This window comes from Lathyrus oleraceus, chromosome 7 (assembly GCF_024323335.1).
Source record: "Lathyrus oleraceus cultivar Zhongwan6 chromosome 7, CAAS_Psat_ZW6_1.0, whole genome shotgun sequence".
Classification (NCBI taxonomy): Eukaryota; Viridiplantae; Streptophyta; class Magnoliopsida; order Fabales; family Fabaceae; genus Lathyrus; species Lathyrus oleraceus.
Window position 1 is genome coordinate 497,144,555 of NC_066585.1, and position 21,798 is coordinate 497,166,352.

At 34.2% G+C, this 21,798-nt stretch overlaps 2 protein-coding genes, 1 long non-coding RNA gene and 1 other non-coding gene across 4 annotated transcripts; 1 reads left to right on the forward strand and 3 right to left on the reverse strand.

The window, feature by feature from the left end:
• The first annotated feature begins 6,150 nt into the window (after window positions 1-6,150).
• Window positions 6,151-8,333, forward strand: LOC127104868 (nudix hydrolase 2). The gene is made up of 8 exons (XM_051042014.1): window positions 6,151-6,544; window positions 6,624-6,689; window positions 6,798-6,935; window positions 7,019-7,096; window positions 7,182-7,232; window positions 7,465-7,499; window positions 7,584-7,692; window positions 7,764-8,333. The coding sequence occupies exons 1-8, from the start codon at window positions 6,407-6,409 to the stop codon at window positions 7,977-7,979; spliced, it is 831 nt and encodes a 276-aa protein (XP_050897971.1). The 5' UTR covers window positions 6,151-6,406; the 3' UTR covers window positions 7,980-8,333.
• Window positions 8,334-8,620: 287 nt separating this feature from the next.
• LOC127104867 (exonuclease V, chloroplastic) lies at window positions 8,621-10,983 on the reverse strand. The gene is made up of 7 exons (XM_051042013.1): window positions 10,460-10,983; window positions 10,241-10,345; window positions 10,041-10,162; window positions 9,799-9,948; window positions 9,564-9,717; window positions 9,377-9,453; window positions 8,621-9,279 (listed from the first exon to the last, which is right to left on the reverse strand). Exons 1-7 carry the CDS (start codon window positions 10,847-10,849, stop codon window positions 9,033-9,035), a joined length of 1,245 nt encoding a protein of 414 aa, XP_050897970.1. The 5' UTR covers window positions 10,850-10,983; the 3' UTR covers window positions 8,621-9,032.
• A 7,154-nt stretch (window positions 10,984-18,137) lies between these two features.
• On the reverse strand, window positions 18,138-20,266 carry LOC127104869 (uncharacterized). Its single transcript, XR_007794859.1, has 2 exons — window positions 20,099-20,266; window positions 18,138-18,403 (listed from the first exon to the last, which is right to left on the reverse strand). It is a non-coding gene; the product is annotated as an uncharacterized LOC127104869 (long non-coding RNA).
• A 389-nt stretch (window positions 20,267-20,655) lies between these two features.
• Window positions 20,656-20,762, reverse strand: LOC127109989 (small nucleolar RNA R71). Its single transcript, XR_007797229.1, has one exon. It is a non-coding gene; the product is annotated as a small nucleolar RNA R71 (small nucleolar RNA).
• Between the last annotated feature and the right edge of the window lie 1,036 nt (window positions 20,763-21,798).

Here is a 21,798-nt window from a genome sequence, read left to right on the forward strand (position 1 = left end):
GACGCCAAATTTTTCCTCAAGTAAACATGAGGAACATCAGGACATCCAAAGTGTCACATTAACCGTAGCCATCATTTTAACCATTTCAGTATACGCCGGACAGTCGCGATGTTCTCTTGCTACTTACCTAAGGTACACTAGATCCGGGTGTAGGACCTTTCACTCAAGCATAGAATACCCAAACAATCCCTTAAAAGTAAATCAGACAAAGAAACAATTCGAAAACATAAGTGATCTTATAGGTAACCTCTCTTTTTAAGATTCCCCAGCAGAGTCGCCAGTTCTGTGATACGGTGAACTGACTTTGTGCTTTTGCTTTGAAAAGCAATGTTGCGGATAACAAGAGTCGCCACCGACTTTTCTTTTATCCAATAAGGAAAGGCGGAAAAGAACAGGAAAGACCTTGATTAGATTTTGAGTTCGGGAGGTACATTATACAAAGGGAAGGTGTTAGCACCCTTTGTATCCATGGTTATCCATGGGCTCTTAATTGCTTAACTCACGTATGTTTTCCTTGTTTGAGAAATGTGGTGTGTTTAGAAAATATTTTGAAAGGAGAGTTTAACTTTGTAATGATTCTTGTACGAATGTATACATAGTGTTTATCTCGTTTGATTTTGAAAGATGTCTAGAAAAATATAACTCGGCGATGATTCTGGTGCGAATGTATACCAAGTGGTGATTTTCTAAAAGATGTTTTGAAAAGTGTGAGGTGTGAAAAGTATTTTAAGTTGTGAGCAAGCATTTAAGAGTTATACCTAACCAAGGTCTTTATAGGTATTTCATATCCTTAAGAGGGTAAAATTGTCCTTACTATTGAGAAGTAAGTAGTCTTATCCTTTGGATGTAAAGGGACATCGTGGGGTCGTCGATTGGTCATTGAAGGCAACATTTGTAAGGATACCTTAACATTCGAAGGGACGATCATCATTTAATCGTAGGCTACAACGAAGGGTCATCGAGGGATAAAGTCATATATTCGAAGGCAACGTTCGAGGGACAAGGTCATATATTCGAAGGCAACGTTCGAGGGACTATGATTTATCTTGTAGGAACATTGACCTTTTGATCGAAGGGACTATGACTTATCTGTTTAGGGATGATGATGATTTAATCGAAATGGTCTTTGCTAAGGGTATCCCCACATTCACGGGACATGACCGTAATATCGTAAGGCAACAAAGAGAGGGTTACCCTAGAGGTGCAAGTGTGGAAATGATTGGATTCAGATATATTATCTTGAATTAACTTATCTGAGTTTGATTATTTATCTTTCCATGCAATCCTATTAGCATACATCTAGACAGTTATATTCACAGTATGGAAAAATTAAAGTGCGAAAAATAAGACTACGCTATTACATGGCTTCGGGATGGGGGTACATAATTTAAAAGGGGATATAAAATATCTAAATCTTAATTAACGAGTACAAAATTAAAAGGGCATAGAAAGTTCATGACAAATGAAATAAATAAACTAAATTTAAGAATGAATTAAGAATATTTTTAGTCTATAATAATAGAAACTTTTTTTTTTATGAATTTATGGAAAAACTTAGACTAAATTGATAGAAATTTTAAAAGAAAAAAGAAAAAAAATAATTAGATTTTTATTATTCAAAATAGCTCATTTTAATTAATTAAGTGATATATGGAAATTTAATTAATAAACTAGATTAAATTATATCCTAGTTTATATAACCAATATAATATATTAATTGGAAAATTAATTAATGAGTTTTATTTTAATAATAGAAAAATAGTGGTGAATTAATTATAGTGGAAAGGGAGTAAACATAGTATAAAACTGAAAAGCTAAAAAATAGGTCCTGGGGGCTCAAACCCAGGATCTCTATGTTGCAGTAAGGGGGGAGCTACCAACGAGCCATGTTGGTCCATTCGTTATTTATTCGAACCCAGGAAAGCAAGCTACTTTATTTTTTCTCATGCTGTTTCTTTCATGTGAATACAACAAACCTGTAACTTCATCTTATATCAAACCACACACATAAAATAAGATCATATGTAATCATCATGCAATAATAAAAACAGCCATGCACAAATCAAGAAGCTTATATTATTTTACTCATGTATTAGTTCTCTTTACTGCAAGTGATAATGATAAAACAAACCTTACACATACATGTTAAAGACAACCAATGATTTATATTATCACCATTATATCATCATCATCATTATTATGTAATAACAACATGTGAAATAAACATAATCATGCTAGAAACAACACTCATATAATAATAATTAAATGGCAGATATAATTCTTTAATCATACAAATAGAATTTCTCCAACATGCTATGACATATCAAGAACAGATGCATACTTGAATAAAGCAATATCAACATCCACTAAACCATGAATACATCATCTCAATATATATATATATATATATATATATATATATATATATATATATATATATATATAGATATATATATATATATATATATATATATATATATATATATATATATATATATATATATATATATATATATATATATATATATATATATTATATATATATAATATATATATATATATATATATATATATATATATATTAAACCAATATTATTCATGCAGGAATTAAGGAGTATTGCAAGGTAATCATGCTGGATGCAAATTCCATAATGAACACTTACTGGGGATTTGATTCTTCTAGCTTGCTCACTGTATGTGTGTTGTTCTTATTCAGGCTATGAGTGCTTTATGGTTGCTTCTCTTTTCCCTGCCCGTGAATCTTCTTGCTTCTGCCTTGCCTTGTGTATCTTCTTCTGCTGTATCTCCTCTTTTTTTTTCTTGCTGCAGCCATATGAAGTATTTATAATGGTGTGGATTAGGGTTTAACCTTGCTAAATATTTGGATCCCTTCCTATACTGTAGGATCTCACCATATAATTTTGGAGAGTTAGCTCTAACATTTTGCATGGACTGATATTTCAAAAGTTCAAATTCCACGTGAGGCATGGAATACTCATTCAAACTTCACTTTTCTAAATTATAATAAAATGCAATTTAATAATAAACCAAAAATAAAATTAATTTAAAGCTTTAAGTGCACAATTAAAATTAAAATTTTTGTTATTAAATTAGAGCCAAAATTATTTTTATAAAACAAAACCATCATATGATAAATAATACTATGATTATTTATATATTTTTGGTTTGGATTTGGTCTTAAATATCTATTATTATAAATAAATATTTATTAAATACAAATATTATTATAAATAATGAATAATTTAAATGACTTTTAACAAATAAAAATTAATTTAAATTTTAGTTACATAATTGAATTAAAATTTAAACCTATTTCTATTTTTACTTTCATCATTAAAAAAAATCAAAATTATTCTTACTTATATCAACCAAAATTATTTTATAATTTATGGGCCTTTAAAAAATGTTACTCTTATAAATAAATTTTATTAAGTAAAAACGTGAATTACTAAATAAATACTATTTATAAATAATGAATAATTTACATGAGTCACTAAATTATAAAAAATAGTTATTATAATTTAATGAGCTTTAACAAATAAAATTAATTTAAAATTTTAATTATACAATTAAAATTCAAATCTATTTTTATTTATCATTAAATTAAAACTATTTTATTTATATTTATAAAATTTATTTATATCATACAGATAACCAAAATTATTATTATCTTTTATATCTGTACATAATAAATAAATTAAAATTTATAATTTATATGAGAATGTATGTTAATGAATGAACGCAAATGTGAAATGAATGCCATACATGAATCAATTTATCATAAAAATTAACAGACAAATTTTGGGGTATGACATGCCACCAATGGAATCAACTTGCATCGGTCCACACATATCTAAATACACCACCTTAAGGTGACACTTGGTTCTAAAACATGTATCCTTGCTGAATTTTTTCTTATGTTGCTTCGCTTGCATACATTCTTTACAAATTTCTGTCGGTATATTAATAAATGGCAGTTCGGTAACCATCTTGTTCCTTTGTAAGATGTTGAGATCTCTAAAGTTGAGATGCCTAACCTTATAATACCATAACCACTCTTGTCTACCAACTGCAATAACAATACATTTATGGTCCATAACCTTCAATTCAACTTTGAAGGTTTTATTTGAAGCCATATGAGCCTTGAGGGTTAAGTTTCCATTTGATTCCACCACCATCATAACCTTGTTCTTCATGTGGACTGTATAGTTCTTCTCAAGTAATTGTCATAAACATAGAAGATTAAATTTGATGTCGGGAATATAAAGAACGTCTTTGATCAAGGAGTAGTCACCATTTTTCCTTTTGATTGAAATGTCACTGATCCCTTCTGCCGCTAGTGTGGTATCATCCACAAACTTCACTTTATCATTTATAGCGACATTGATTATCACAAACCAATTTTCCTTCCCTTCATGTGCGTAAAACAACCAGAGTCAAGATATCATTGATTGTTGTCATCTACAACCTTCTTTGCGGTCATCATGGTACTTTCGGCAGGTGACAATCAGTTGCACTTGAGAAGTAATAAGTTGAACCTTGTTTCTATGGAATTTTTCAAACTGCTACATCAATCTTGCAACCTGCCACTACTGTATTCTTCTTCTGTGATCATGACCAAGAAAGTGTTCTCATCATCAAACTCATGTCTTTCAACTTTGACTTCACCCACTTGAGGTTCATTCTTATTCACCTTGCATTCACTTGCAAAATGAATGAACCTTTGACAATTAAAGTATTGCACATTACTTTTGTCACTTCCACCTCTAGTATTTCCACCTCTATAGTTTCCTTGACCACCATTTCTATTGCCACTGCTCTCACCCTTTGACAAGTCAAATTTTTGGAATTTTGGGATTTTCTTCCACCAAAATTCTGAAAGTTCCCTCTATTCTTCATGGGTCACTTTCCTTTCACCTTATTGTCTCTCTCATTACACAAATTTGCAAAATGATCTTCGTCTTTGTCTTATCACCATTCCTCTCATCCATTCTTTATTCATGGACTTCAAGAGAACTTTGAAGCTCCTCCTTGCTCATGGTCGTGAGATCCTTCAATTCTTCAATCGCAACGACCACATTGTCAAATCTCGATGTCGAAAAATGCTAGATTTTTACGATAACATACTGCTCCGTGATTGTTTCTCCACAAGCCTTCACTTGGTTTACTAATGTTGCAATTCTCGTTGTGAATTCGCAAATTATTTCCTTCTCTTCCGTTTGAATCAACTTCAGCTGTCTCTTGTGAGTTTGCAACCTCACCACCTTTTCCTTGTCAGTTCCTGCATACATTTTCTCCAAGATTTCCCACACTTGTTTCGTAGTTGTGCAATCACCAACTTTCTCAAAATTATCTGCATCCACACATTGATGGAATAAAAACATCGCCTTGTAATCTTTCTTCTTCTCTTCCATCTATTGTACCTTCTACAAGTGGAGTAACTTCATTCTTGACCACTTCAATAATATCTTGATAACCAAACATCATCTTTATCTATTTATCCCACTTTTCGTAATTCTTCGCATCGAGAATCGAGAGATTTACAAGGATTCGTTCATTGAAAACATAAAGTATTTTTGTACACTGGGTGTTTGATGGATTGAATCATACTTTTGATGCCAAATATTAGAAAAAACAACCACAAAATTAGTGAGAATTTAAGTGTGGAGAGAGAGGGTGAAAATAAACATTATTTCATTAATGAAATATCCAAAGAGTATATATACAACTACATAAGATTATGTGCGATTATTAAAAAAAAAAATTAAAAAACTATAGATACAATCGATTGACATAAAACTGCAATCAATTACGTTTAGCCAATGTCTAAGAATTTTAAAAAAAAAATAACAAAGGTAACTTGTTGATCTAATGAGTTTCATTATGGTTTTTTCCTAACAAATCAATATTGCATAACATAACATTATTATATAAGATGTTGCAGATATAACATGTTGCCTATTTTCTACCGAATGTTAAGCTAACTTGAATTATATTAATGTCTCAACCCACCTAACCTAGTTGATTCAAGTAGAAATTTTATGGTAGTAGAAAAAAAAAATCATAAAGTTGAATATTGAATGGGTATGATGGTTATAAATTATGAGGACTTTTGGAAGATGATAAGAACATACGCTGCACGATGTCTCGACGAAATCTTGTTTGAAATTCAAACGCCAAGCATTTTCGAAAAGTCTTATAAAGAATGCCGAGTTTCAAATTTAAAAATGTCTCTACACGCGTAATGCAGTGGAATGTCCATTCATACCTATTCTATTTAACATCACAAAAATGGATCATTTTTCATTATTACATTTCATTCAAACCAAAACAACCACCACTTTTCAATTCGTAATCCTCTTTGTTTGATTCTTGTAAAGATCCAATGGAAGCTGAAAAGATCGAAGGAATGAGTGTGGAAGAGGATAAATTCGGAGGAGTTATTCTAACAGTTGAAAACCCTATGGATTCTCATTCATTTGCTTCTGAATTGGAACATTCAATGTCCAAATGGACTCAACAGGTTAATTAGCTACATTCACTAATTAATTATTACTATTATTATTAGTACAGTTTCATTTAATTTAATTTATTCAAAACAGGGAAAAAAGGGTATATGGATCAATTTACCCTTGCAACATTCAAACCTTGTTCATTCTGCTGTCCAGGTATATAATATACATTTATGTTTTACATGTTTTACATGTTTTACAGCAACAACTAGCTTAGGAACGGATTGATTGCGAATCCGAACGACTGTTTTTACTGTATTGCAGGCTGGATTTAGGTACCATCATGCTGAGTCGGATTACTTGATGCTTGTATATTGGATCCCTGATACCCCTGATAGCATTCCTGCAAACGCGTCACACCGTGTCGGCGTTGGTGCTTTTGTTGTCAATAACAAGAGAGAGGTGATCTTTCACACATCATTCTGTGGTTATTATACTGTTTCTTGTTTGTAATACTGTTTGAATGGTTTTGTTTCATTTGATAGGTGCTTGTGGTTCAGGAAACCAGTGGTAGATTTGGAGGCACAGGTGTATGGAAGATGCCTACAGGAGCTGTCAATCAAGTATACGTCGAAATGATTATTGATCAAATTATGAAAATGGTAATTCAATCTTTTGAGTTTTGACATGTTTTAATTCTATTTGCAGGGTGAAGATATTTGTGATGCTGTAATTAGAGAAGTGAAGGAAGAGACAGGGGTAAGCAAACACAAAATATAGTACAGATTCATGTTTTTCTTTGTCACTGACCGTTTTATTAATATTTATATTACAACATTGTATACTCTACCGTATTCATATTCTATGGCCTTTATAACAGTCTTTAACACTTCTTTTTTGACAAACTATGTTAATTGAATTTATTGTTTATTTATCATGTTTCTTTGGACATGCTCAAAGTCTCAATGCCATTACTTTTGTTCTTCCGTAGGTAGATACAAAGTTTGTTGAAGTTTTAGCATTCAGGTAAGAGACAAATTTTATATGATTCACAAATTTCTGTCTGCAATATATGGTCTGTTACTGAACTTTATGTCTCTTTGGTATCAGGCAAAGCCATAAATCTTTCTTTCAGAAATCAGACTTGTTCTTCGTTTGCATGTTGCAACCTCAATCCTTTGATATTCAGAGTCAGGCCTCAGAAATTGAAGCAACTAAGGTATCTTTATAAAGTTTAAGGATGTTTTTTAAGTGGCGGTGCCCATTCTAACAGTTTGTTTTTCTGTTCAGTGGATGCCTGTTGAAGATTATGCAGCTCAACCGTTTGTGCAAGAAAACGAGCTCTTCGATTTTATTGCGAAAATATGCTTATCAAAGTTGAATGGCAACTACACTGGGTTTTCTAACGTATCTACTACTACATCTTCCGGCAAAAAAACTTATCTTTATCTTAACAGTGATGCTATTGGTAGCCATTTGTTAGATTCCAAACATGAGCAAGTTTAACATGAAGCTTGCTTTGTTACTCTCGACGGCCATTTGCTTCGAAATGCGCCTGAATCCCAGTTTTAATATGATTTGATGACCATTTATATTCTTTGAATTCTTTGTATTCTTTGTATAGATATGTCATATCATGTAAATAGGGATAGTATCAACCAATATAAAATATGATTTGATGACCATTTATAATCTTTGTATTCATTGTATAGACATATCATGTCATGTACATAGGGATGGATAGTATCTCATATATAAAATAGGATCTATTGTATTGTTTAAACACACGATTTTACCACGCCTCATTCAACAAGTATAGTATTATTTAAAAGGGGAAACCCAGATTTTTCTGTTAGTTAAGTATAAAAGATTTTGATGTTGAATAAGCTGCGCCGACTTTTGAAGGTCTCATGCAATTACTTTTGTTCTGTCTGCAATATATGGCCTGCTACTGACATTTTCTGTCTAACATTGTTGTTGAAAATGCAAGAAAAAGAAGTAGCCATTGTTGTACAACCAGGTTGAGTTTTGATTTTATTGAAAAAAAAACATGTTGTACAAGTAGCCATATTTGTAATTATCATGTGCCATTTTTTCAAGTGAAATAGCTTTCTCTATAATCACTTCTTCTAGTATTTGAATTTAAATTATCCATCAAAGTGCTACTCATCACAACCATCTCAAATGATGCCTTTGAAAGTATTAATACAAATTTTACACTTTTATCCCAAAAACAAACTATAACTATATACATGAATATGGAACATTTCTTTTTACTTAACACACGGCTACAACAACAATACATTCCATAAATGAATAAAACAATGCTTACAATAAACCTACCAGAGGCCTATAAGTTATAATAACCATCAAGTTCTTTTCTGATTTGGAAAAATCGGCGAGAAAAGAGATGTGAAATTTCACCACGTATCGTCAGGGGAAGAAGACTTTTATTAGAACAGATAAACAATCTGGTTGAAATATCTCGTTTTTTCTTCCTTTCAACCGTTATTGAAGAAGCTAAAAGTATCTTCCGAAAATCAGCATTTAGATAGATATTTAGTCTTCTTTGGGTTTTGAATCATTGCTTGTATTGCCACTCATTCCCCTACTATCAGTATTTGCAGGGCAGACAGGGGCGTATTGACAGAATCGACATTTCCATCGCTCGTCCTCGTGAACGTATGTAGCTTCTCGCTCTCCAAGCCAAAACTCAAGACATGAATGAATTTGCTCCTTTAGCCACTCCGAGTCATACACAAATTTATCTTCACAAAGCAATGAATGATCTTTCTGATACTCGTATCTGACATGAAGCAAACGAAATCACGTATCCTCACAAATTCAAACTTTTAAGTTCATGAAAACTAAATACTATTTTGAACTGAAAATTCTCAGCATACCTCAATAAAAGCTGATCGTTAGCCGGAGATAACATCGTATATGTATTTCTGTAATATCTCACCACATCATCAAGCGTCTACATGCAACATCAATCAACAAACTATATTATCTTAGTTCTGGAAACAAAAAAGAATTCAACGACGATAAACAAGTGGTAGCAATAGCAACTCATTCTCCTCTACTTACCAAAGCCGAAAATCCAGAATCAGCACTTAGCACTTTGAGATCTTCGCATAGAATACTCTGAGGGTTTAAGCCAAAATAAGTAAAAAAGCTTTTAGAAGGAAAGTTATCAGCAACTAAATTGTCCCACATATACTTGTAACACATCAGTTGAAGCCTGTCAAAAGGAAGAGCACCGTAACGATTCAATCAAACGCATTAGCATGAAATGAAATAGACGGAGAAAGAATAAGCATACCTTCCATTTCGTCGCTGTGGTTCAGCAGGAAGTGTATCTCGAGCACGAGTCTTTGTGTCTATTAATATTGGATTATGATCATTTTCTGTTAACGGCATCCGAACTTCGTCAATCACTCCTATCATCCATACATCGTCTGCAAAGCCTATTCTGATATCAGAAGAATAATTCATCATGATCTAAAACTACCCAATTCTTCTATTTTCATGCTACATTAGACTTACGAGATGTCATTAACTTACATAGGCAATTCTCGAGTTAATCCTTCAAACAATAACTGATTCACACCGGTAATAAAATTAAGAAGCTTCAAGGCCCATCGATCTTCTTGCGACCGAATCTTCACTTCCACGCGTGTTATAACCTGCATATCAGCAGCACTATCATCACTCCTATATCGTCCAACAAGTTAAAAACAATACAAAACTCGATCAAGTAGTACCTCAGCTTCGAGTTTCGCATGTCGAGCAATGCCAGCTTTCATAAATTGATTAACCTTTTTCCCTCCAAGAAGGAGCGAAAACTCCATTTGTTTCGGGCACCATTCCTATGATCATAACAGTTGAATATTTCATACTTTCCCATCAATCAAATAATTCATTACATCTATGAATCTGATAATTAATCAATCAAATTAATCAATCAAATGAAAGAATGATACCGTGGATGTAAGATCTGTGACGGACAAGGCTCGTTTCTTCCTGAAACGACGAAGAAATGAATCTGAAATGGAGGGTTTGTTCCGAGAATTAACGAATCTGAGAGTGTCTTCGATGTCACCAGCACATGAAGAAGGAGAAGAAAGCTTTCGTTTGGAAAGAAGAGTGATTGAGTTGATGGAGAGTGAATTGTTGTGAAGACGAGGAGAAGAAGAAGGTGTTGAAGAAGTACAGCAAGAAGAAAGAGAACGAGCGAAAATCGAAGAAGAAGAAGAAGTAACAGAAGCATAAGCTGCTTCTATGAAAGCCATTTCTTCGTCGGTGACAAATTCAATTGGAATATTGTTTTTATTATCGTTGTTGTTGGATGAGGATGTTTCGGTTTCGGCCATGTTCGTTGGTGTTCCTTCCTTTGACCACACACAAATGTTTGGTTTGAGATGGTAAAAGTGACCGTTGAAAACGCCGTGTTTTTTTGGGTTTCAATTGTTGCGCTTTGCTATTACTACCACACAAGAAGAAAGTTTCAAGCTTCTCCTATACTCTCCTCTTATTCATTTTTTATTTAGAATTTTTTTTTACTATTAACGTTTAGTTCATTGAATCGATTGATTTTATTTAAATATTAATTCTAATATTAAGTGATTCCAATCTCTTTTCAAAAACAAACAATTGTGATGATGGAATTGTTATTCTCTCTATTAAGTTTGATCACTGTTATTCATAATATTTTTTTTTAGTAAATAAAGTTAATTGACACCAAATGATAAATGGCCTAATGTAATTACGAAAATATTTTCGTTGTGTCTTTTCAATTTTCTTTTTAGCTATTCTATTTAATTTAAGTTTAGATATTAAGACAATATATTTTAAGGTGAGGTGACATGACATGACGACTAGTTAAGATTTAAATATATTATTTTTTCCATCTTATTATATTAGAAGAAACAAAGCACAAAATCACAAAAATAGAATCTATCTATTATGGAAAAGAGTAGAAGAAATAATATTTTTATTTTAAAAGCATGATTTTTAGTTAGGGAAGTTTGTAACGCTGAAACTAATGGTTCAAAGAAGTTAGAGGTTGACAACCTAATGATGTGGATTCTGAAAGAACAATTCCTAGTCAAATTTGGTTTTTAAGAATTTTTGAGCTCTTAACTTCAACCATATGTACTTTTTTTTCCGTTGTGATGAGAACACATCCAACTATATAAGAATGGATGTTGCATGTTTCATAGTCAGAACCAGATGTGCTTGAGTGATCGAAGAAGTGCTTAATATCTAGATCAATTCAAACGTATTCAGAATCAAAATTATGGAAGAAGCGCAAGGCTGGATTGAATCACTTTTTAGGAGAAACTTAGATTCTAACTCAAAATCGGAGGGGGATGCAACTAGCTTGGAGGCTAGTTCTGGTAGGTGGGAGGAGAAAGAAGGTAGATGAGTGGTTTCGATTACAACATAGAGGAAGGAGGAACGGATGACAAAGTCAATACAGAGGAAGGAGTGTCTCGAGGTACAAAAGTTGATGTTGACGTGACGTGTGAAGGTATATGTGGTGAAAAGGCGTTGGTGGTTTATAGGACGGATAACAAGGATCAAAACTCTCACCCAAATCTTTAAATTCAACTTTTAAATAGCAAAAAGGTTTGTTCAGAAACTAAGGACTTAGAGGTTTTCAAACCTGTTACGTGTCCCAAGCATGAGGAGTCTATTGATAATAGTTCTCAGAATATGTGTCATAGTATTGAGGAGTATATGGAGTTGACTAAGGTTTATTGTGGTCCTTGGGATTTATCTAATCATGAGAGTACCCAGATTGAAGACAGAGGTATGTTAAAGTCTGTTGTCCTTCAGTAGTGGACACCGAGAATCAAGGCCCAATTAGTTTTGATGAAGCTTGCCTGAAAGTCTTGAATGGAAAGCTCATAAACAAAAAGAAAAAGACAATGGCTGTAGTGGATTTACTAAACCAAGATGACATTTGTCCTTCTTATTTCACTATTTTACAACCAAGGAGAACAAATTTTTTTGATCAAATTCATTGCTCTAGAAAGGCATCCAGATTTTGCATGCAAGTGATGGAGTCGGAGGAGAAGCTCACTGATGATAAGAATCTTAGAAGTAGTAAATGCAAGAGTACGAATAGAAAAGAGGATCAACTTTTAGGTGAGGCGGTGTTGTGTTGCGACTCAACTATGGATTCCGATGTCAATCAAAGCAACATTAGGTATTGGGAAAACAGGGAATCATAGGTGGGAAGAATAATCTGGGAAACCATTACTAGACTAGGGATTTCGAGTAATAAGGAGAAGTGTGACTCTATGAAAGTTATAAGATTGATGGAGAATAGAGATAAAGAAGTAAAGGACAAGCGGGAGGCGATCAATCAATCTTCCAAATGAATATTTTATCTTTCAATATTAGAGATGAAAGTAGTAGAACTAAGAGAAAAAGGATCAGTTACAACATTCAATCAGGTAAGTTCGATATATGTTTCCTTCAAGAAACTAAACTTAAATCTTTTGATAGAAAATTGACTGTTAAGTTTTTGGGTGATAAGGAGGTTGAGTGGACTAGTAGTGGGGCATAAGGTGCTTCTGGAGGCATGATGATCCTTTGGAGGAAAGATCTCATGTCTCTTAATTACAGTTTCAAGGGGGATGGTTCCGTGGGAGTAAATGCAGATTGGAGAGGGAAAACCTATAATTTAATCAACATTTATGCTTCTTGCAACATGGTGAAAAAGAGAAGATTGTGAAAAGATTGATTCAACTGAAAAGGATGAATATGAATGATGATTGGTGTCTAGGGGAGATTATAATGCAATAATAGATAAGGAGGAGCAAATTGATATTGGGGTGAGTCATAGAGGTTCAAAATGTGGGGAGTTTAAATCCTTAATAGAATGTATGAAGCTCATCAATGTGCCCTATTTAGGTGGTTGTTTCACCTGATTCAATGGGGGCAGGGAATGCAGTGAGTAGACTGTATAGGTTTTATATGTCTACGAATTTGGTTCTTAAGTGGAAGATAATAGGTCAATGGGTTAGGAAAAGGCTCGATTAGATTGCTTTTTAGGAGAAACTTGGTTTCTAACTTAGAATCAGAGGGGGATGCAACTAGCTTGGAGGCTAGTTCTGATAGGTGGGAGGAGAAAGAAGGTAGATGAGTGGTTTTCATGAAAACATAGAGGAAAGAGGAACAGATAACAAAGTCAATACAGAGGAAGGAGTGTCTCGAGGTACAAAAGTTGATGTTGACGTGACGTGTGAAGGTATTCATGGTGAAAAGGCGTTGGTGGTTTATAGGACGGATAACAAGGATCAAAACTCTCACCCAAATCTTTAAATTCAACTTTTAAATAGAAAAAAGGTTTGTTCAGAAACTAGGGACTTAGAGGTTTTCAAACCCGTTACGTGTCCCAAGCATGAGGAGTCTATTGATAATAGTTCTCAGAATATGTGTCATAGTATTGAGGAGTATATGGAGTTGACTAAGGTTTATTGTGGTCCTTGGGATTTGTCTAATCATAAGAGTACCCAGATTGAAGAGAGAGGGATGTTAAAGTCTGTTGGGCCTTTAGTTGTGGACACCGAGATTCAAAGCTCAATTAGTTTTGACAAAGCTTGTATGAAAGTCTTGAAAGGAAAACCCGTAAACAAAAAGAAAAAGACAAGGGTTGTAGTGGATTTACTGAAACAAGAGGACACTTGTCCTTCTTATTTCACTATTTTACAACCAAGGAGAACTAAAAATTATGATCAAATCTGTTGTCCTAGAAAGACAACCAGAAATTGCATGCAAGTGATGGATTCGGAGGAGAAGCTCATTGATGATAAGAATATTAGAAGTATTAAACGCAAGAGTACAAATAGCAAAGAGGATCAACTTTGTGGGGCGGTGTTGTGTTGCGACTCAACTACTGATTGCGATGTCAATCAAAGCAACATTAGGTATTGGGAAAACATGGAATCAGAGGTGTGAAGGATAGTCTGGGAAACCATTACTAGACTAGGGATTTCAAGTACTAAGAAGAAGAATGACTATGTGAAAGCTATAAGATTGATGGGGAATAGAGATAAAGAAGGAAAGGAAAAATGGGAGGCGATCAATCAATCTTCCAAATGAATATTTTATCTTTCAATATTAGAGATGGAGGTAGCAGAACTAAGAGAAAGAGGATCAGTTACAACATTCAATCAGGTAAGTTTGATCTTTGTTTCCTTCAAGAAACTAAACTTCAATCTTTTGATAGAAAATTGGTTGTTAAGTTTTGGGGTGATAAGGAGGTTGAGTGGACTAGTAGTGGGGCATAAGTTGCTTATGAAGGCATGACGATCCTTTAGAGGAAAGATCTTTTGTCTCTCAATTACAGTTTCAAGGGGTGGTTTCGTGGGAGTAAATGGAGATTGGAAATGGAAAACCTATAATTTTATCAACATTTATGCTTTCTGTAACATGGTGAAAATGATAAGATTGTGGAACATATTGATTCAACTGAAAAGGATGAATACGAATGATGATTGGTGTCTAAGGGAGATTATAATGCAGTAATAGATAAGGAGGAGTGAATTGGTATTGGGGTGAGTGATAGAGGTTCAGAATGTGAGGAGTTTAAATACTTCATAGAAGATATGGAGCTCATCGATATACTCCCTTTAGGTGGTCGTTTCACCTGATTCAATGGGACATGGAATGCAATGAGTAGACTTTATAGGTTTTAGATGTCTGCGAATTTGGTTCTTAAGGGGAAGATAACAAGTCAATGGAAGGGGAAAAGGGACATATTGGACCACTGCCCCATTTGGTTAAAATCTAGTGATAAGGATTGGTGTCCTAAACCGTTCAAATTTAAAAATTGTTGGATCAAGCACAGAGAGTTTGGTGAGTTCATTAAAGGGGAATGGAAGAAAATCGTAGTCGAAGGGAGATGTGACTTCAGACTCAAAGAAAAATTGAAAACTTTTGAAGGAGAAGTTAAAGTAATGGAACAAAGTAGTTTTCGGTTGGATAAACTTGAATGTGGATAAAGTTGTTAATGAGGTAAATTATTTTGATATTTCTCTAGTCCTGGACCAGGGAGGATGTATAACTAATCTTGTTGAAGGGATATGATAACGCGAAAATACATCATATATTTGCCTTGATTTACACTCCAAGATCATACCACTTTAGTTAATATTCCAATTATTCTGCAAGTATTCGAGTTATTTTTGCAGGTATTTCAATCTCCATGCATAAATGAGCAAAATGTAGAAAATGAAGAAAAAGAAGAAGAAACATATGAGAAAGCAGCAAAAAAAGTAGGAAAACCAGAAATACAGAAAATGTTGATGTGACGACCGTCACAAGGAGCATGACGATCGTCACGCCCAGGCTGTGACGAACGTCGCAGGCCCATGACGAGCGTCACACGGCCAAAATATGCGCTTGAAGCAGTCAGCAGAAGGATTCAAAATGTGCCTAAATTTTCTCCAAAAGAAGGATTTCCCCGTGGATTCCTCACTCAACCAGTCACCCTTAATTATCTCAACTGCCAAAGACCTATGAGGGATATAAAAAGGACGAAGGTTGGAAAAAATGGGACGTCTACATTCTCTCTGCAATTTTACTTTTTCTACAGCATTCTAGCTTTTGAGTATTATTTTCCTTCAGCAACTTTGTTTTCATTACAGTAATTCAGTTACCATTCCGTTTAGAATTCTCGTTTTTCCCTTTCCTTTCCGTTTTTTCAGTTAGCCAAAGTAGTAGTTTCCTACACTGGGGAACTACTACACTTTATTTAATTTAGTAAGCAATTGTATCGAAGAAGCAGAATCCTACCGACCTGTGGAAGACTGCTCAAGTACTCCAAGATTCACCATACTCTGTTAATTCAATTTCCAGGTTTTTATTCAAATTATTATTATTATTGCCCTGTTATTATTATAATTATGTTTGTTGCACTGTTAATCGGTTTATGCTCGTCTGTGTTTGCGCTATTTAACATGTCCGGCTAAACTACCGGTATCGGTATGTAACAACTTAATTGGATGAGATTTAATAATAACTGGTGAAAACTCCTTTTCTCAAACAATCTTTTCGGCTGAGGTTTTTAATTTGAATTTAATTAACTTTGTCACAAAAGTGAGAAGCTATTTAATACGATTTTGCCACGAGAGTGGGAAATTAACTAAGGTGAGAACCAACAATCGCGAGAGCGTGAGGCTCGAGCTGGATAGTAAAAACTAGGCATTGATTTTAAAAACAGCGAGAGCACTTTAAAAGCAATTAGACTTTATTTATTTTCAAAAAGTATTTTTAACTTCAAATGGGACAGCGAGAGCGTACATTCTAACTTAAAGCTATAGGTCAAATCAACAACCACGAGAGTGTGAGATAAAGTCTTTTAAATAAGTATTTTCTACTGAAAGATATTTGGTATTTGAACTATACACCGGTGACTTATCGAATCCCTGAAGATTAATGCGTTGCATACTGATTCCTCTTATTAATTCTTTCTTAAAACAAAAATTCTCTTAGATATAATTTCCTGCACCCAAACTTCTATAAATCATTCCCTTAGCTAAACATAGTGACGTTAGTAGCACTAGTTTGACCATCGGTCCCTGTGGGTTCGATATCTTTTAAAACTAAAACGATTGGATTGTGCACTTACAATCAAGTACCCGATAGACTATATTCTATATATAGTCACGACACGTATCAAGTTTTTGGCGCCGTTGCCGGGGACCTGATTTAGTCGAATAATTTGATTCTTTCGTTTCACGGTATAGACTAAGGTAAAAATAAAAACTAATTTTCTTTCCCTTATTTCCCCCGATTGTATGCCAAGTACTCACGTACAAGGCGATAACTTAGCACCACCAATCCCAGAATTAGAGCGTTTCTTATATATAAGACGCCGAATACTAGAGTATCAACAAAAGTACGATATTCCCGATATCTTCTTTCCTACTAAACTAGAAGAAAAACCAACCATGGCTGAAGAAGGACCACAGAATCGTCCTCTTAAATTCTACGCTACTCCGTCCCAACAAGAACCTCACAACAGCATTGCTGCCCCCGCTATCAATCGAAACGATTTTGAGCTGAAACCCTCACTATTATCAGCCGTCCAACAACATCAATTTGCCGGAAATCCTACGGACGACCCTAATGAACACCTGACCAAGTTTGTGCAGTACGCAGACACTGTAAAGGCGAATGGTGTATCTCAAGATGCGATAAGACTGCGCCTCTTTCCTTTCTCACTAAGAGACAGAGCTTGGGCTTGGTTGCAATCCTTGCCCTCCAACTCCGTTACAACATGGGAAGAACTGAAGAACATTTTCTTATCCCGATATTTTCTGTAACACCCTTCTATACCCCAAAATAATAATCTGACATTTTAATTAGAAAACATAACCGCAAGGGTGTCACACACATAAGAACACATAACCTGCTCTACAACACGTGTTATCACATAAATAAATTTCAATGCACATATTTATACCTGGGATGTTACACGACATCCAACACATCTGATTTGTACTTGAGATGTTACACGACATCCAACACATCTGAATTGGGTCAAGTACTTATTTAATAAGGCATTCAGTACCTGTCCTCGCATACTCGCCCAAAAATTTATGGTATCATCGCAGCGGAATCACTAATAAACATACAAAAATAGTATTATAACTCAAGGCATTAAGCCTCTTGAATCTCAAATTAATGGTGAAATTAAAGTATGGCAACTAAATCAACACTTAACATTACGACAACACCAAAGTTTGTGGCGTCGACAATAATGATAATAGAAAAATCAAATCAAGCGTTTATCCCAACCCGATGTTACATGATCAGAGCAAGGAACCACTAAATAAACGCGATAAGCTACGAAAGTCACTTCAAGAGTTATCCTTCCACTTACTTCAGTCAAAGCTACTCTTGAGTATCTGCACGATGCCCATATAAAGGCAACATCCAAACAGAAGGGGGTGAGAATACACTTCAATAATTAACAGTAGAAACAAAGATTAACTAACAACATCACACACTAATTACAATAGTCATCATCATATTAAGTATTCTCATCCACACGCCATAATACCAAAAATAATCACCCAATGCAACACAATACAAATGTACTCGACGATTGACTCAACATACATGTGGTACCAAATTATGAACACTCGGGTCCATTTTACTCCATGATCCCCACCATATGATCGATTCCCCCTTGGAACCAGAGCACACCGTAATCGCTACCATCACCATAGGTAGCGCTTCACTAATTCCTCACTAGAATTAGCTACTCGCACTCGATCTCCATCATGAGATCAAGACTCGCCAAAACTGGACCGAAGTCCATACACCATGATGCATGACTCTCTACAACATACAGTGTCACAAAATAATCACCAAAATTAATCACCAAGATAATTACCGAATTAATCACCAAAATCATCATTGAAATTAATCACAAAATAATCACCAAAATTAATCACCAAGATAATTACCGAATTAATCACCAAAATTATCATTGAAATTAATCACAAAATAATCACCAAAATTAATCATCAAGATAATTACCGAATTGATCACCAAAATTATCATTTAAATTAATCACAAAATAGTCACCAAAATCATCATCAAAATTATCACTCAACAATTAATTAATTCCATGCTAACTAATAAATAAACACTATAATTAATTAATAACCACCATATGTATACTGGTTCTCTACTTCATTCACTTTTTGTCTACATAGGTGGGTAAGTTCAATTCCACATGAATACTTCTCTATATATATTGGCTAATTTATCTATACAAATACACTATGTCAAATATATGGAGAGAACAAAAACAGTGACGGCAACAGAATTTAGCGACATCATGATTGGTATCCATTAAGTACATACAAGATAAATTTCCCCATGATAGATATGCATGCTCATCAGTAGTCTCAGAAGTGAATAAATTAATACTAAGATACATACTTTTGTTTTATCTAAGTGGTACGCACATCTCAAAACATTTCATATCAAATATCTTACTATTATTTAATTTTAATTAATAATCATTTCATCATTTTAATTATTATTATAATTATAATTATAGTCATTATCCTTTACAACTATAATAAAACTAAATTTCCTTGATTCTAGGACTCTTATGTTATACAACCTAATTGAACCACTTAATTTTACAGCAAGATAAAAGAGTATGAAACATTACGGCAACGTGAATGATTCAAGATCATTCTACCAAACTGCAAGCTATAATTACCATGGGCACGTGAAGGGCTACTTTTTCTTTACGATTTAGATTTACGGCATCGCTCCTACCCAAATTTAACCAATTTATTCACTAAAAAAACCAATGCCACAACATTATTACAACGATTGATACACAAACAATATCAACCGATATCACAATTTAAAATAACACATTCTGGAAAAAATTCAACCCTTAACACATTTACTTATAATTATATCAATATATAATTATCGTCATCTAATCATAATAGTTTCACTCATGACATCAATATTCAATAATGGAAGAAATAGGAAAAACCTAATGGGGATTAAGGACTTCTCCTTTTCCATCATGCAATTATACATTTATTGATAATTCTTTCCCCCCTTACCTCGATTTTCCAGCAAAACGACAATAGCTTCGAAGAAATTCTTCTCTCAAATCCTAACTGCCCATCTTTGCCTCTTTTGCTCCGCTTCTCCAAAAATACGACTCTTTTAGGTTCTCCTAATTCCTATTTTATTCCAAAACCTATTTTCTTCTTATTAGGTTTTTTCCTTCTTATCCTACATATTTTCCTTAATTCCAACTTTGCCCTCAATTTTTCTACATATTTTATTTTCTTATTATTTTATTAATAAATCTAATATTCCTTATTTTTCTATCACACATGTTATTTTTAATTATTCACCTCGTAATTCTTTATTTATTTATTTATTAGATTCAAATAAAATACTATATATTCTAATAATTAGTTAAAACTCCCGTTAATTCCTAAAAGTCTGAAAAACTCTTGCTCTTTCTATACCTCTACTTCAAGGATACTTACCCCCACAATCACACAATAATTAATTTAAAACATCAATTAATCAAATAAAAGTCTAAATAATTCAAATTAATTAATTAATTGAATTCGGGGCGTTACATTTTCCGCCGAGCAAAACTGCTATGCTGAGTGCTCAAATCAACGAATTTCGACAAAAAGATGTAGAATATCTCTACGAAGCGTGGGAGAGATACAAGGACATGATGAGGATATGTCCACATCACGGTCTCGAAGACTGGGTGATCATTCACACATTTTACAATGGACTTCTGTATAACACAAGACTGATAGTAAACGCTGTCGCAGGCGGTGCACTTATGGACAAGCCATACAACGAAGCCTATCAACTCATTGAAAACATGGCCCAAAACCATTGCCAATGGGAAGGTGAAAGAACTCCAGTAGAAAAGTCCCAAACAAAGAGCGGAATGTGCGAAATCAGTAGCCTTGACCATGTCCATGCCAAGGTAGATGCCCTTGTTCAAAAGTTAGACAACTTGACCATACCACCCGCAGCCACCGTGGCTGCTGTAACTCCAAACTGTGAGTTATGTGGAAACCCTGGACACACTGCACAAGAATGTCAGATATTAGCAGGAGTCCCAACCGATCAAGTAAATTACGCACAAGGAAATCCTTATTCGAATACCTACAACCCAGGCTGGAAAAATCATCCTAATTTTTTGTATAAGAATAACAACACCCTGTATGCACCTGTCCAAGCACCAGCTGTTCCGCCTGGATATCAAAAGCCAGCTAATAATGCTCCTAACATGCCTAGGAAGTCAAATCTCGAATTAATGATGGAAAGCTTCATAGCTACCCAAGCTCAGACAAACAAAGACTTCTTGAACCAAAACATACATACCAGCGAGCAACTTAAACAACTAGCGAGCAAAGTAGACGCCTTAGCCACCCACAATAAAATGCTTGAAACACATATTTCACAAGTGGCTCAACATCAAGCATCTACAGCCGCTCCAGCTGGAACATTTCCCGGACAGCCGCAACCTAATCCAAAAGGACATGCAAATGCCGTCATACTGAGGAGTGGAAAAGAAATAGACGGACCCGTAGATCTAAGACTCCAAAACCCTGCCATGTACCAAAAACCAGACAAAACCTCAACTGAGCAGGTAAGTGAACCGAAGGAAATGGAAGATGATACCCAAGAGGCCGAAGAGAAAGAAAAACCTTATGTGCCTCCACCTCCTTATAAACCACCCATTCCGTATCCTCGGAGACTCACAAGTTCTAAAACTGCG